Source organism: Salvelinus alpinus, chromosome 17 (assembly GCF_045679555.1).
Source record: "Salvelinus alpinus chromosome 17, SLU_Salpinus.1, whole genome shotgun sequence".
Taxonomy (NCBI): domain Eukaryota; kingdom Metazoa; phylum Chordata; class Actinopteri; order Salmoniformes; family Salmonidae; genus Salvelinus; species Salvelinus alpinus.
The window spans coordinates 29,136,481-29,153,511 of record NC_092102.1 but is presented as its reverse complement, the minus strand read 5'-3'; the positions used below and the strand labels follow the sequence as shown (position 1 = coordinate 29,153,511).

The 17,031-nt window shown below is 48.0% G+C and overlaps 1 protein-coding gene across 5 annotated transcripts in view; it reads left to right on the top strand.

Annotated features, from left to right (window-relative positions):
* Positions 1–17,031, top strand: part of LOC139542713 (microtubule cross-linking factor 2-like) — a 77,999-nt gene that overhangs the window by 53,305 nt on the left and 7,663 nt on the right. For 2 of the 5 annotated variants that reach the window (XM_071348481.1, XM_071348480.1), the window contains exons 6-11: positions 804–920; positions 3,468–3,596; positions 3,957–4,187; positions 4,796–4,951; positions 5,218–5,385; positions 13,925–14,179. In XM_071348481.1, the coding sequence (XP_071204582.1) occupies positions 804–920; positions 3,468–3,596; positions 3,957–4,187; positions 4,796–4,951; positions 5,218–5,385; positions 13,925–14,179 (1,056 nt within the window). The remainder of the gene's footprint in view (positions 1–803; positions 921–3,467; positions 3,597–3,956; positions 4,188–4,795; positions 4,952–5,217; positions 5,386–13,924; positions 14,180–17,031) is intronic. The other 3 variants (XM_071348482.1, XM_071348483.1, XM_071348484.1) reach the window with 3 other exon arrangements.

Sequence of the window (17,031 nt, the reverse complement as noted above, 5' to 3'; positions counted from 1 at the left end):
AGTTAAGCTCCATTAGAGGCCTACTGAGTCCCAACCGCATACGCTCTCTCACCCCGTCCCTCCCTCCCTCTCTCACCCCATCCCCCTATCTCTCCCTCCCCCTCTCATCTCATCCCTCCCTCTCTCAACCCGTCCCTCCCTCTCTCACCCCATCCCCCCATCTCTCCCTCCCCCTCTCATCTCATCCTTCCCTCTCTCTCCCCGTCTCTCCCTCTCTCACCCCGTCCCTCCCTCTCTCACCCCGTCCCTCCCTCCCTCTCTCACCCCATCCCCCCATCTCTCCCTCCCCCTCTCATCTCATCCTTCCCTCTCTCAACCCGTCCCTCCCTCTCTCACCCCGTCCCTCCATCTCCCCCCTCTCACTGCATGGGCACCATGACCGCTGCTTTCTTCACTTGTTTCCCTTTCCCTTTCTTCCCCTCTCTTCTTTCACTCCTTTGATTATGTTAATCCCCTCTCCTACACTCTCCTCTTACTGTCCTTCACTCCCACCCTCATCCCCCAACCCTCCAGCCGTCGCTCGTACTTCTCATCATTGTTTTGGTTCTGTTCTCCACTCTGTCCTACGCCACTCTGACAAAGCTGTTTTTCCTTTATATACTTTTATTTGTCCTGTGAGGTTCATTTTTTATTTTCAATGTGTCTTACGGATCTTCCATTTTGGTTGTATTGTTTTGTTTTCAATTCCCTCCCTCCCTACCATATGTCTCCCCTCATCTTCTTCCTTCCCTTTCCTCTGTTCCTCTTTCCCTCTTTTTATTATTTTGTTTCATTTTTATTCATTAACTTGCCCATGCATGCAGCAGCCCAACTTTAGGAACCAATCAGAGCGCGAAGTGAAAGGTCAGGAGGAGGAGGAGGGTGACAGCCACATTGACAGCAACAAGAACCAGGTTAAACAGGAGACGGACACAGCCCTGGTAGGTCACTGCTATAGAACAGTCAAAATAAACACATGCATGCACAAACACGCACACGCGCACACACACACACACACACACACACACACACACACACACACACACACACACACACACACACACACACACACACACACACACACACACACACACACTGTGCACTCCTTGATGGCCCAAACATGCGGTTTAGGCTGTCTTTAGGCTCGCTTCCCTCGTTCTTTCATGTGATAGATAGTGGGGGAATCAGGCTGCAATCACGCTGCAGTAAACACAATGACATCAGCTCTTGAAGTGAGCAGAGGAAGTGTCTGCTGCTCAGTGTTCGTTTGACCTTTCCGTAGCAGGTCTCCTTGGAAACCTGGGCTGTGAGGGAGGGGCAACTGCAGAAGCGATGAATAGAGCAGAGAGCAACACAATCGCCACAGCCCGCTCTCCTCTTACAGGATATACAATGTTGGGTTTATAATATGAGAGTCATGAAAGGGAAGGTTTCTCTCTGGGCTGTACTGTAGCACATAATCAGTTAGTCATCTGAACACACACTCCCTAACTGTGAGAACTAGAGAACCTCATTGTTGCTGTCAGTAGGCTGGTTATTAAAGGTTCAATAACTCAGTTGATTTCTCTGTATCTCCAGAATTAAACACATTCTCGAAATATAGAATTAGATAATCATAGTAGGCGGTTAACTATGACAACATTCAGCGGGCCACATTAAATCAGCTTGTGGGTGACTTTTGGCCCACGGGCCACGTGTTTGAAATAAGTAGGTCTAATAATTCACCCTGTGTCTCTCTCAGTAACCTCTGCATCACAAACTACTGTTGGCTTCTACACATTATCATCCACCCTGCTCCTCTCCCCTCTCAGTGATCAATGACAGGGCTGATGTATGGACATGGATGTTGGTGGGAACCTGGGGTCCATCAGGGTGACTGTGTTCTGGGTCCTATTCATTAGGGAACATAGTTTCAAAACGTTGTGCAGGTAGTCCCTCCTTGTTTTAGTCAGTTTTCTCCTGTTTAGTGCCTAATGAATACGGCCCTGGTCTCTCCCCACTGAGTGGTGTCCATTACCACCAACCAACCCTTTCAGAGTAACTGTGTAATGTTAAAAATAGGGTACTATATCCTGCTCAGAAAGCAACTTAAATAGAAGAGTCTTCTGCAGGACAGTAAGACTGACATAATGCTGTGAAAGGCATTGGAAACTGACAGCAGGTTATCCATTTATATGCATGGAGTCTGTGTCTAAGGCTTGGCTGGGGAATGTAAGCCTTTTATACAATTGTTATGGTCTATGAGGCGAATATGCATTGGAATGTGAGGAAATTGAAAGGTTTAGCAGCTGAAATTGAGCTCCCTTCACTCTTACTCCTTGGATCCCTTTGGTGAGAAAATGAGGGTGTCAGAAGTCACTTACAGAGGCTGCTGAGGAGAAGGAGAAAGGGGGAGAAATGCAGAAGCGAGCTACGGTATACATTTTATAAAGAAATCTGCTGTAAATCAATTTGTGACTGGCTGAGTAATAGTGCAATTGGGACTTGCACTGGCAGGGACTCTCTCAGAATACACAGTGAGGGTAGAGTTGTTGGGAGGGCATACTGCCAAGATGTTGGTTATCCCTAGTAAATAACCAAGTAGATTGTAGTAGATTATGAGTAGATATTGAGTGTGCAACTCAACAACAAAAAAACAATGATTCCAGCAATGCAACATCTAAATAAGCTAACATTAAAATAATAACATTGTATTTTCACTTATCTGTCAAAGCCCTCAGAGAACCTTGGGACAAAACATAAAGGTTGTTATTGTACCTCAAAACACAGCAGTAGTCTTAAAGTGCCATTTAAACACAGTTATCCATGGAACATTATGACACAGTGGATATTGGATAATGGAATAATGTTTCTTTTTAAACCTTCAGAGTCTATTAATGCCCCTCGGGGTATTTCAGTCTTCCATAGAACACCCCCATTCTCCCACCTTATCCAATTCTACACACTAATTGGTGGGGATAAAATGGTGGGCGCTGAGTGATAATGAAAAGCTTGAGTGGCTGGTCTTGTGCCTGACGTTAGAACGGAGGCCATTTGAGTAGCATTTCGTAGGTTAGCGCTAATGGTAGGCTGGGGTGGCCCCCACCACGGGTTAGCGAGAAGTGAAGAAGAAGAACACTAAGGGGAACAGTAACTCCTCTCACTCAATGGCCAAATGAAGCATGTGACAGTACTAAAGATGAGGTGTATTTGTTGGACCATGGGGCCCAGTGTGGTGTGTGAGTGTGCTGTATGTCTTTAACTGTGTGACATACGGTTGGATTGTTGTTCCCCCACCACGGGTTAGCGAGAAGTGAAGAAAAACACTAAGGGGAACAGTAACTCCAGTAAGTGAGTTATCAATGGAGGATATTTTTCAGTTGTGGGAAGTGGTGTGGTATGCTTTACACTTTACAGGGTGATATAGCATTGCAGAGTGTATTGTAATCTAGCTATAATGGTGTATCGCTCTCTCGCTCTCACGCTTGCTCCCTCCCTCCCTCCCTCAGCAGATCAGTGAGCTGCAGGCCCTTCTGTTGGAGGCGAGGGAGAATGCTTGCAGGACGCAGGAGGAACTGACTGTGGAGAGACAGGATCACAGAGACCCCACCCACAGCAGCTCACAGACATTCACACAGGTACACAATCATCAAACTGTTCTATATCTATGTACACAACACTGACTACAGCCAAACCCTTCTAAACCACACAGAGCATTGTTACTGTAACATCTTGGCAATGCTAATACAGAGTATGCACCACACCTGAGGACAGTATGGTATCACTACTATGATATGTACAACAACAGCAGTTTATTATCATTCACCCACTTAGCAAACAGCTAAAGCAAACTCCATAAACGGTGCTGCACCTAATCCCTTATCATAACAACACTGGCACTGTGAGCCCCTGTGGCCCACTGACTGTCTCCTCTCTCTCTATGTGTGTGTGCGTACGCCTGCCTGCCTGCGTGTGTTTGTCTCTCCCTCTGTCTCCAGCTGCAGGAGGAGCACCAGAAGGCCCTGACGAGAAGGGACTTCCAGCTACAGAGTCTGAGTCTGCAGACGCGGCTGCAGCAGAAGTTCTGGAGCCAAGAGAGGAACCTGATGTTGCAGGAGTCCCAGCAGCTCAAGCAGACCCTGCTGCTGCTCAGCCTCAAGCTGCGCTGCTTCCTCAAACAGTGGCGGCTGGGACGCAAGCTGGACACGGAGGCCAAGGATGTCTTGGAGGTACGGGACTGACTAGCCCCCCTCTCCCTTTAAATCAGCCACTTAGCTGTGGCAGAGTAGTTTGGTTGGTTGATTTTATTTTATCCTCGTTAGCCAGCAGGATACCACCCTGCATCCCACTGCTGGCTTGCTTCTGAAACTAAGCGTTGGTTTGTCCTGGTTGGTCCCTGGATGGGAGACCAGATGCTGCTGGAAGTAGTGTTGGAGGGTCTGTAGGAGGCACCCTCTCCTCTGGTCTAAACATTTTTAAATATCCCAATGCCCCAGGGCAGTGATTGGGGACGTTGCCCTGTGTAGGGTGCCGTCATTCGGATGGGATATTAAACGTGTGTCCTGACTCTCTGTGGTCACTAAAGATTCCATTGCACTTATCGTAAGAGTAGGAGTGTTAACCCTGGTGTCCTGGCTAAATTCCCAATCTGGCCCTCATACCATCACGGTTACCTAATCATCCCCAGCTTACAATTGGCTCGTTCATCCTGTAACTATTCCCCAGGCTGTTGCTGTAAATGAGAATGTGTTCTCAGTCAACTTACTGGGTTAAATAAAATAAATTAGCTGTTTAAGAAACTTGGCTGACTAATAATTTGCTGCGTATGTCCCTACAGGTGAACAGCCTGAAGGACCTGTACCTGCTGCTGGAGGAGGAGAGTCTGGCCGCCCACCCCCTACAGGGAGACAACAAGATGACCTCCGCAGAGGAGCAGCACCTCTGCCCCACCATCTCCAAAGAGCTCTGTGTGCTGGAGAAGAGCTACACACAGGTGCAGGAACAGGTCACACCTGGGTCATATTCATTAGTGCACACCGTTGCAAAAATGTTTTGCTACAGAAAACAAAAACAAGCTTTTGTTATTGGACAAGTTCAGGTTGTTCCTCTCGGTTTCAGTGGGTTCTTTCTGTTTAGTGTCTACTGAAAACAACCCTGACAACACACAGGAAACAGCAGTTATTGATCAAATGCATGACATGGAGATCCTCTCAAATGTCATGTTCATCTCACTGATTCTCCATCCTGTCCGTGGCCTAGACGAGTGGCGTGAGCAGCACACTGGCAGACCTGAAGGGAGCGCTCCAGGATCTGAGCGGGGAGCTGCGAGAGGAGCGCCAGGGCTCTCAGGAACTGACCCAGCAGTTTGCCCGCGCTAAGGCCTCCTGGGAGGTGGAGAGGACCGAGCTCAAGAGCCTCATTACCCAGGTAAGACCACACCACCTAGAAGGGTGCAACTAGCATAGAAATATAATTACTAGAATGGAAATTTGACTTCACCCTCATGGGTACACTCAATATGGCTGACATGGTATTGTGCTAGCTAGTCTATAGAAACCCTCTGTTGTATATTTATAGTTTCAAACCCATAGTTTACCTAAAATCAACTAAAAACCTTATTTGGCTAGTTCAGAGGCCAGTCTATTATGTAGCTTACAGACCAATGGATTTCACATGTGTCACGTTCCCTGGCTGACCATTATCTAAGAGGCTTAGCATAAAGCATCCCTGGGAGGGTAATACATCAGTTTCTCCTGTTGGCTACCTGGATGTCTGAAGCAAAGACATTGATTGTATGACCATTAAGTGGTTTTTGGTGTTGTTATAAATAAGAATGTCTTCATTCAGCATGCAGGAGAGCACCCTCTGAAGCTGTACGAAGATCAAGTTACCCATTCATAAAGGATGACATGACCTGTCATTTGTTACAATTTACTGAGAAAAGCTGTCGAGCTGCGGAGAGCTATGTTACAGATGATCAGAAGTATGAATCAGTCATTTAATCACCAATACTCATGTTGACAAATGGCTTGAAACTGCTGATATCCTGAGGTGGTGGATTTGTGCCAATCTATCTGTCTGGGGTTTAGTTTGGCCGTCTACTTTTCCCCCAGACCTCTGCAATTAAGAGAGGAAGAGGTGGAGAGGAATAATGAGAGGGGGGCTAGAGAGAGAGACCCCACAGTGTGCCATCACAGCAGCAAGATTTGTGACCTGTTGCCACAAGAAATGGGCAACCAGTGAAGAACAAACACCATTGTAAATACAACCCATATTTATGTTTGATTTATTTTCCCTTTTGTACATTCATTATTTACACATCGTTACAACACTGTATATATACATAATATGCATTTGAAATATCTTTATTCTTTTGGAACTTCTGTGAGTGTCATGTTTACTGTTCATTTGTATTGTTTATTTCACTTTTGTTTATTATCTACTTCACTTGCTTTGGCAATGTTAACATATGTTTCCCATGCCAATAAAGCCCTTCAATTGAATTGAATTGAGTGGGGAATAAACAGAGAGAGAGAGAGAGAGAAGCAGAATAAACAGAGGGAGAGAGAGAAGGGGAATAAACAGAGGGAGAAAGAAGGCGAGAGAGAGATAATGGGAAATATACAGAGGGAGAGAGAGCGCAAGAGAGAGAGAGGTACAGTACAGTAGACAGAGAGAGAGTTTGAAGCATGTTTCCTTGGTCCTGTCAGACTGTTCCCTCCATCTGCAGTCCCTCCTGCATGGGTCTGTAAGGGCACAGCTAAATGGTTGCCTGCCCTGAGAGCAGCACTGTGCCATGGGGATCCCTTTCCTGGCGGCGCCAACACAGCTACTCAACACCATAACTGGGTCACAATTTACAACCTGGGCCAGGCCTTTTCATTCATCCATCCCCCTTCCTCCTCCTGTATCCACCGTAGAGGCTTTTGTCTCTCTCCTCCCTGGCAGTAGTAATGTGTTGTGTGTCAGGGTGGGAGGGAGAGAGGGAACAGAAGGGTTGAGGAGACAGGAAAAGGGGCTTCTTGTGCATTGGTTCTACACCTTTATTAAACTGGACACAACTAACTTCTTTTTTTCATTGATATTTCCTGATGAAATAATGGCCTACATGGACTGTAGGAGCATGACTCAGTCTGTAGCCTTGGGTGAAGTCTACATTTTACCCCGGGTTAGAATCCTGATTTGTGTATCACCAGAAGACCCAGATGACAATGTAATTTAGTTGAAACAATTTAAAAAGGCGTCACCTGTATGAATCATGGCCATAATCAAAGCGTTGACTCTCTTTCTGAGTGGCGCGGCGGTCTAAGGCACTGCATCTCAGTGCAAGAGACATCACTACAGACCCCGGTTTGATTCTAGGCTGTATCACAACCGGTCGTGATTGGGAGTCCCATGGGGCGGCGCACAATTGGGCAACAATTGGCCCTGCAGGCCGTCATTGTAAATAAGAATTTGTTCATAACTGACAAGCCTAGTTAAATAATGGTTAGGGACTCCCAATCATGGCCAGTTGTGATACAGCCTGGAATTGAACCAGGGTGTCTGTAGTGACACCTCAAACACTGAGGTGCAGTGCCTTAGACCGCTGCGCCACTCGGGAGCGCAAACATAGTACCAGACTATCAGGTTTCAGGGAAGACCCAAGTGCAGACTGTGTAGAAGTAACAATGGTACAGGACGGCAGCCAGGCTCAGGGGTAGACAGAGTGGTCAGGCAGGCGGGCTTGGAGTCAGGACAGGCAGGGGTCAAATCCAGGAGGACGAGAAAAGACATACTGGAAAAAGCAGGAGCTGAGACACAAAATGCTGATAGGCTTGAACAAACAAGACAAACTGACGCAGACAGACAGAAAACACAGGTATAAATACCCAGGGGATATAGTGCCTTGCAAAAGTATTCACCCCCTTGGCGTTTTTCCTATTTTGTTGCATTACAACGTGTAATTTAAATGGATTTCTATTTGGATTTCATGTAATTGACATACACAAAATAGTCCAAATTGGTGAAGTAAATGAAAAAAATAACTTGTTTCAAAAAATTCCAAAGAATATAAAACGGAAAGTGGTGGATGCATATGTTTTCACCCCCTTTGCTATGAAGCCCCTAAATAAGATCTGGTGGAACCAATTACCTTCAGAAGTCACATAATTAGTTAAATAAAGTCCACCTGTGTGCAATCTAAGTGTCACATGATCTGTCACATGATCTCAGTATATATACACCTGTTCTGAAAGGCCCCAGAGTCTGCAACACCACTAAGCAAGGGGCACAACCAAGCAAGCAGCACTATGAAGACCAAGGAGCTCTCCAAACAGGTCAGGGACAAAGTTGTGGAGAAGGACAGATCAGGGTTGGGTTATAAAAAATTATCTGAAACTTTGAACATCCCACGGAGCACCATTTAAATCCATTATTTTAAAAAATGGAAAGAATATGGCACCACAACAAACCTGCCAAGAGCGGGCCGCCCACCAAAACTCACGGACCAGACAAGGAGGGCATTAATCAGAGAGGCAACAAAGAGACCAAAGATAACCCTGATGGAGCTGCAAAGCTCCACAGCGGAGATTGAAGTATTTGTCCATAAGTCCACTTTAAGCCGTACACTCCACAGAGCTGGGCTTTACGGCAGAGCGGCCAGAAAAAAAGCCATTGCTTAAAGAAAACAATAAGCAATCATGTTTGGTGTTCGCCAAAAGGCATGTGGGAGACTCCCCAAACATATGGAAGAAGGTACTCTGGTTAGATGAGACAAAAATTTAGCTTTTTGGCCAAGGAAAACGCTATGTCTGGCACAAACTTAACACCTCTCATCACCTCGAGAACGCCATCCCCACAGTGAAGAATGGTGGTGGTGGCAGCATCATGCTGTGGGGATGTTTTTCATCGGCAGGGACTGGGAAACTGGTCAGAATTGAAGGAATGATGGATGGTGCTAAATACAGGGAAATTCTTGAGGGAAACCTGTTTCAGTCTTCCAGAGATTTGAGACTGGGACGAGGTTCACCTTCCAGCAGGACAATGACCCTAAGCATACTGGTAATGCAACAATCGACTGGTTTAAGGGGAAACAGTTAAATGTTTCGGAATGGCCTAGTCGAAGCCCAGACCTCAATCCAATTGAGAATCTGTGGTATGACTTAAATATTGCTGTACACCAGCAGAACCCATCCAACTTGAAGGAGCTGGAGCAGTTTTGCTTTGAAGAACAGGCAAAAATCCCAGTAGCTAGATGTGCCAAGATTATAGAGACATACCCCAAGAGACTTGCAGCTGTAATTGCTGCAAAAGGTGACTCTACAAAGTATTGACTTTGGGGGTTGAATAGTTATGCACGCTCAAGTTTTCAGTTTTTTTGTCTTATTTCTTGTTTGTTTCACAATAAAACATATTTTGCATCTTCAAAGTGGTAGGCATGTTGTGTAAATCAAATGATACAAACCCCCCAAAAATAAGTTAAAAACAAAATAGGAAAAATGCCAAGGGGGTGAATACTTTCGAAGCCACTGTAAGTGAGGAAGATTGGCGACACCTGGAGGGGGTGGAGACAAGCACAAGGACAGGTGAAACAGATCTGGGCGTGACAGGTACAGTTGTGGGATGCAATCGATCCCAAATTAATACTACCACTAGCATCAAAAAAACGTTTAAAGTCAATGAGGCTGATGCAACAGATCAGAACATTTAGCTTAAAATGTTGATAAACTATTAGGCAATTTTTTCTCATTATAAGCGCAGCAATGCACACACAGTAATTGGCTGGCTAAAAGCGTGAACGTTCCAAAATGCAATCAATTAGCGGGAAAACACCATTCTCAAAAGTGACCACAAATGTGGTTATGCATGTAATCCTTTCATTTTGCTGAGGAGAATTATCTTCCCCAAATGTGAAACTCACACGCCGCCTATGTACAGTGCATTCAGAAACTATTCAGACCCCTTCACTTTTTCCACATTTTGTTACGTTACAGCCTTATTCTAAAATTGATAATTAAATAACAATCCTCATTAATGCCTCCCGAATGGCGCAGTGGTCTAAGTGCTAATTGTTTCCACTAGAGATCCTGGTTCGAGTCCAGGCTCTGTCGCAGCCGGCCGTGACCGGGAGACCCATGGAGCGGCGCACAATTGGCCCAGCGTTGTCCGGGTTAGAGGAGGGTTTGGCCGGCAGGGATGGTCTTGTCCCATCGCGCACTAGCGACACCTGTGGCGGGGTGCAATGCACGCTGACACGGTCGCCAGGTGTGCGGTGTTTCCTCCGACACATTGTTAAGGTGGGCTTCTGATTTAAGCGGACATTGTGTCAAGAAGCAGTGTGGCTTGGCTGGGTTGTGTTTCGGAGGATGCACGGCTCTCGACCTTCGCCTCTCCCAAGGCCGTACGGGAGTGGCAGCGATGGGACAAGACTGTAACTACCAATTGGATATCACAAAATTGGGGAGAAAAAGGGGCAAAATAAAAAAGATATATTTTTATTATCAATCTACACACAATGCCCCAAAATAACAAAGCGAAAACAGGTAATTAGAAATTTTTGCAAATCTATTAAAAAATGTAAAACAGAAATACCTTATTTACATAAGTATTCAGACTCTTTGCTATGGGACTCGAAATTGAGCTCCGGCGCATGCTGTTTCCATTGATCATCCTTGAGATGTTTCTACAACTTGATTAGAGTCCACCTGTGGTAAATTCAATTGATTGGACATGATTTGGAAAGGCACACACCTGTCTATGTAAGGTCCCACAGTTGACAGTGCATGTCAGAGCAAAAACCAAGCCATGAGGTTGAAGGAATTGTCCATAGAGCTCCGAGACTGGATTGTGTCAAGGCACAGATCTGGGGAAGAGTACCAAAACATGTCTGAAGCATTGAAGGTCCCCAAGAACACAGTGGCCTCCATCATTCCTAAATTAAAGAAGTTTGGATCCACCAAGACACTTCCTAGAGCTGGCCAAACTGAGCAATCGGGGGAGAAGGGCCTTGGTCTTGGAGGTGACCAAGAACCCGATGATCACTCTGACAGAGCTCCAGAGTTCCACTGTGGAGATGGTAGAACCTTTCAGAAGGACAACCATCTCTGCAGCACTCCACCAATCAGGCCTTTATGGTAGAGTGGCAGACGGAATCCACTCCTCAGTAAAAGGCACATGACAGCCTGCTTGGAGTTTGCCAAAATGCACCCAAAGGACTCTCAGACCGTAAGAAACAGCATTCTCTGGTCTGATGAAACCAAGATTGAACTCTTTGGCCTGAATGCCAAGCGTCACGTCTGGAGGAAACCTGACACCATCCCTATGTTGAAGCATGGTGGTGGCAGCATCATGCTGTGGGGATGTTTTTCAGCGGCAGGGACTGGGAGACTTGACAGGATCGAGGGAAAGATAAATGGAGCAAAGTACAGAGAGATCATTGATGAATAAATGTGCCAAAATTTCTAAAAACCTGTTTTTGCTTTGTCGTTATGGTATATTGTGTGTATATTGATGAGGGGAAAACAATTTAATCAATTTTAGAATAAGTTTGTAATGTAACAAAATGTGGAAAAAGTCAAGGGGTCTGAGTGCTATCAGAATACACTGTATGCCAGTTAGGCTCTACACCGGTTGTAAAGCAGATTAATGTGCTTAATTTTAAGAAGTTATTTGGCCACGTTAGTTGAGATACAAACCTTATCAAAACATATAGGCCTATGGGCTAAGCTACATTAGATGTGCGACTATAAAAAAGGCATGCGCTGTTTCTTGCCTTATAGCATAAAAGCTGGGCATCATGCACAAGTGATAATATATAATTCACAAGTCATAGGCTAATATTGTTTTTCTTGATTGAATCTTGTCTTTACATATACTAAATAATATCTGTGAAATTTGTTTGGATTTGGAATAGACCATTGTCATGCACCTGTCTCGAAACATGGGCAGGGGGAAAAAATACATGTCATCTATGCGCTAAAATAGCGAATGGAGGACGCTTTTCCCTGTGGTTTATTTTCATGCCAGCCAGGTAGGCTATACTCCTGTTGTAAAGAGAAGCAATGTGCTTGAAATTAGGAAAGTTGAGAAATAAATATAGTAGGCCTAGCCTATAGAAAGCTGATGGAATCCTCCTCTTTTTAATAGAGGCCATCCCTCTGTTTTCTTACGCAATTGCATAGCCTATAGAAATGTTGCTCAACATGAGCTCATGGGCTCTGATGAAATGTTTGATTAGATATTCGATTATATTTGCATTGATGTCAGAGTGATTAGAGGGACAATAGAGTGCTGAGTACCAGGCAGTTAGCATGTTTGGTAGGCTACTAATGACCAGCAGCAGCATCAGAGCTTTGAGAAGCCTAGTTATCATGACTAAATGGTCATGTGGAATTTGACTGTGGTCATGACTCGTGATTGCCGGTGTGGCAGTAATACGGTCACCATAACAGCCACCTCCATCAAAAAAGATAACAGCTTGCCCATTCCCCAAATTCATTGCATTTATTTTATTAGATCAGATTTACTGACTAACCTTTATGGCATAATCAGAGCTTGATTCATTTTGCTTTTCTTATTTTTAAGAAACTCATTCATCATCTGCTGCCCCACCCTGAGAGTCATGCATGCACCGGAGTATGCACGCACACACGCATGCGCGCGCACACATCACACACACACACAATATTACTATTCTCCCTTTACCCCTTCACCCCTATAAACTATGCCGTTACTGTGCCCTTGTATTGTGTAAACCCAGTGGGCTGGTGCCCAGGAAAGAACTGGATGGCAAAGCTGGGTCCAATCTCTTCCTGCTCTGCTCAGCCAATCACAGAAGTAGGATAGCATCCTGGCAATGTGGCATGGCACCAGCAGCTGTTGCACTGTGGAACCAGGCTTATGGCCTAATGCCTACAGATGCCAACAGACAGTTCTCCAAGGAAGGCTGTGTCACAAATGGCACCCTATTCGCTGTATAGTGCAGAGGCCTATGTGGGCCCTGGTCAAAAGTAGTGTACTAAAACATAGTGCCATTTGGGACTCATGTCTGTCTTCAGTGGTTTTGGGGGGAATCTGGGGTGAATTGGGAGCGTTCAGAGCAAATGTCTTTCTCTGTGCTGTAAACCTGCAGACAACCATTAAGTCACAGCCCCGCAACGCCTCACCAATATAACTCATTATGGATATTCATCATCAGACGAGATCAACGCTTCCGTCGCCGTCGGAGAAGAATGGCATAGTCGTCCGAAAGACCACCCAGACTCCTCCATTAGCACCATAAAAGGCAGAAACCTGCAGTCATCCTCAGGCACCATGGCGATTGATGGGGCTCTCTCCCCCGAAAGCTGTGACTTCAAATACGAGAAAAAAAACGAGACAGACTCGTAAAAGAAATAAAGAGCAATCGCCTCAGCTTTGAAGCACTGCTTGATTCATTCTAATGGGGCAATTGGAGAGGAGGGAGAGGAAGGAGAGGAGAGGAGAGGAGGGAGAGGATGGGAGAAACGTAGCGGGCGTCTTTAGCTGTTGTCTTTTAATGTGACGGAAGAGAACCTGTAAACTCATCAATCTTAGAAACAAGGGAAGGATGACTTAAAAGTAACACACACACAAGAGGCATCTGCTGCTGTTCTTTATTTATAGGCTTTCTCATTAAGTGCCTCGCTCCATGTCTCGTTTTATAGAGGGAGGAATACTTAAAAGCTAATAGTCTGTTTAGATCTTCAGATAAAAATGTTAGTGTTTTCAGAGATGGAAACAAAGAAAGGAAAATAAAATAAATGTATCTGGTGTGTTAATCATAAAGAGAGTAGGATGTGTTTGTTGAGCATTTGGGTATTCATTACTTTTGGTATTACGTCATCACATATACATGTAATTTAGCTGCTCAAACATGCATGGAACAAGCACAACATCCCCCATAGTGTCACATAATCACCAGCCTCACCAACTTCACCAACCCTCTCTCTGTCACCCTCCCCCCCAGCTGGAGAGCAAGGTGGGTATGGCTGCCCTGGCCGGGGGGGAGAAGGACCTCCAAGGACCTCCCGACCTGAAGGTGGCACTGAAGAGGGAGCGTGAGGAGCACCAGCACCTCCTGGCCGACTCATATGCAGCCGTCATGGACCTGACCAAGCAGCTGCAGATGGGCGAGAGGAACTGGAACCGCGAGAAGCTGGAGCTCCTAGAGCATTTCAGTCAGGAGAGGGGCCAGTGGGAGCAGAGGCTACAGTGCAAGATGGTAACTGGATTATTGGCACCTCAGTCCTGATAAGCTTATATTCTGCTCTACACTCTATTCTATTATAGCATGGTCTAGTATTATAGCTTAGCCATGTAGTGAGTACTGAGAGTGACACTAACTACCCTTGTAGCGTCTAGTGACTATCCTAATTGTCCTCCTTTCTCCTCGTCATCTTTGGCTATTTTTTTCTCTGTGTGGTCTTTTGTTGGGGTGGAAAGGAAGGTTAATGTCACTGGTAGGACATTGTTGGCGTGTATGCATTACTGTACTCTGGGACTAGTGGTTTAGTGTTTTCCATAGAGGGGTTAGGGATAACTGGCCAGTAGAGGAATGCAGGGAGAGACAACATGCTGCTGAACATGAGTGTGTCTGCTGCATGGCCAGACCACACTGGAGGGTGTGTGTGTGTGTGTGTGTGTGTGTGTGTGTGTGGTATAGTCTGACTGGCTCTTCTACCAGCACAGCCTCATTACCTGTGTCTGTCTGGCTGTCATCCAGTCTGTCCCGAAACTGACTGGCTGGTCTTGGAAAATAGGTCTCTCGCACTCCAATACTTATTGTGTCAGAAAACGGCACTGGAACATAGCACTGAGGCCAAGCACACAAGAGGACATGTCATTATTTCAGACAGACGCCTCTTTCTCTCGCTACTCTTTTCTCCTATCTGTCGTAGCCCAACTGTTGCTTCTCTGTCAGTCAGTCACATTTGCATTGTGCATCAAAATACAGCAGTCATGTACTGTAGGATTCATTTGAACCACCCCATCCTTCCTCTCTCCCTCCCCTCTCCTCTTCCCTACCCTCTCCCCTACCCTCTCTCCCTCCCCTCTCCTCTTCCCTCCCCTCCTCTCTCCCCTACCCTCTCTCCCTCCCCTCTCCTCTTCCCTCCTCTCTCCCCTCCCCTCTCTCCCTCTCCTCTTCCCTACCCTCCTCTCTCCCCTACCCTCTCTTCTTCCCTCCTCTCTCCCCTACCCTCTCTCCCTCCCCTCTCCTCTTCCCTCCCCTCTCTCCCTCCCCTCTCCTCTTCCCTACCCTCCTCTCTCCCCTACCCTCTCTCCCTCCCCTCTCCTCTTCCCTCCCCTCCTCTCTCCCCTACCCTCTCTCCCTCCCCTCTCCTCTTCCCTCCTCTCCTCTCTCCCCTACCCTCTCTCCCTCCCCTCTCCTCTTCCCTCCCCTCCTCTCTCCCCTACCCTCTCTCCCTCCCTCTCCTCTCCCCTCGCCTCTCCCCTCGCCTCCTCTCTCCCTCCCCTCTCCTCTCCCCTCCCCTCCTCTCTCCCCTACCCTCTCTACCTCCCCTCTCCTCTTCCCTACCCTCCTCTCTCCCCTACCCTCTCTCCCTCCCCTCTCCTCTTCCCTACCCTCCTCTCTCCCCTCCCCTCTCTCCCTCCCCTCTCCTCTTCCCTCCCCTCTCCTCTTCCCTCCCCTCCCCTCTCTCCCTCTCCTCTTCCCTCCCTCTCCCCCTCCCCTCTCCTCTTCCCTACCCTCCTCTCTCCCCTACCCTCTCTCCCTCCCCTCTCCTCTTCCCTCCCTCTCTCCCTCCCCTCTCCTCTTCCCTACCCTCTTCTCTCCCCTACCCTCTCTCCCTCCCCTCCCCTCTCCTCTTTCCTCCCCTCCTCTTCCCTCCCCTCCCTCTCTCCCCTCTCCTCTTCCCTCCCTCTCTCCCTCCCCTCTCCTCTTCCCTACCCTCCTCTCTCCCCTCTCTCCCTCCCCTCTCCCCTCCCTCTCTCCCTCCCCTTTCCTCTTCCCTCCCCTCCTCTCTCCCCTCCCCTCTCTCCCTCCCCTCTCCTTTTCCATCCCCTCCTCTCTCCCCTACCCTCTCTCCCTCCCCTTTCCTCTTCCCTCCCCTCCTCCCTCCCCTCCCCTCTCTCCCTCCCCTCTCCTCTTCCCTCCTCTCCTCTCTCCCCTCCCCTCTCTCCCTCCCCTCTCCTCTTCCCTCCTCTCCTCTCTCCCCTACCCTCTCTCCCCTACCCTCTCCTCTTTCCTCCCCTCCTCTCTCCCCCCCCCTCTCTCCCCTCCCCTCTCTCCCTCCCCTCTCCTCTTCCTTCCCCTCCTCTCTCCCCTCCCCTCTCTCCCTCCCCTCTCCTCTCCCCTCCTCTCTCCCCTCCCCTCTCTCCCTCCCCTCTCCTCTTCCCTCCCCTCCTCTCTCCCCTACCCTCTCTCCCTCCCCTCTCCTCTTCCCTCCTCTCCTCTCTCCCCTACCCTCTCTCCCTCCCCTCTCCTCTTTCCTCCCCTCCTCTCTCCCCTCCCCTCTCTCCCTCCCCTCTCCTCTTCCCTCCCCTCCTCTCTCCCCTACCCTCTCTCCTTCCCCTCTCCTCTTTCCTCCCCTCCTCTCTCCCTCCCCTCTACTCTTCCCTCCTCTCCTCTCTCCCCTACCCTCTCTCCCTCCCCTCTCCTCTTTCCTCCCCTCTACTCTTCCCTCCTCTCCTCTCTCCCCTACCCTCTCTCCCTCCCCTCCTCTCTCCCTCCCCTCTACTCTTCCCTCCTCTCCTCTCTCCCCTACCCTCTCTCCCTCCCCTCTCCTCTTCCCTCCTCTCCTCTCTCCCCTCCCCTCTCTCCCTCCCCTCTCCTCTTCCCTCCTCTCCTCTCTCCCCTACCCTCTCTCCCCTACCCTCTCCTCTTTCCTCCCCTCCTCTCTCCCCCCTCCCTCTCTCCCCTCCCCTCTCTCCCTCCCCTCTCCTCTTCCTTCCCCTCCTCTCTCCCCTCCCCTCTCTCCCTCCCCTCTCCTCTCCCCTCCTCTCTCCCCTCCCCTCTCTCCCTCCCCTCTCCTCTTCCCTCCCCTCCTCTCTCCCCTACCCTCTCTCCCTCCCCTCTCCTCTTCCCTCCTCTCCTCTCTCCCCTACCCTCTCTCC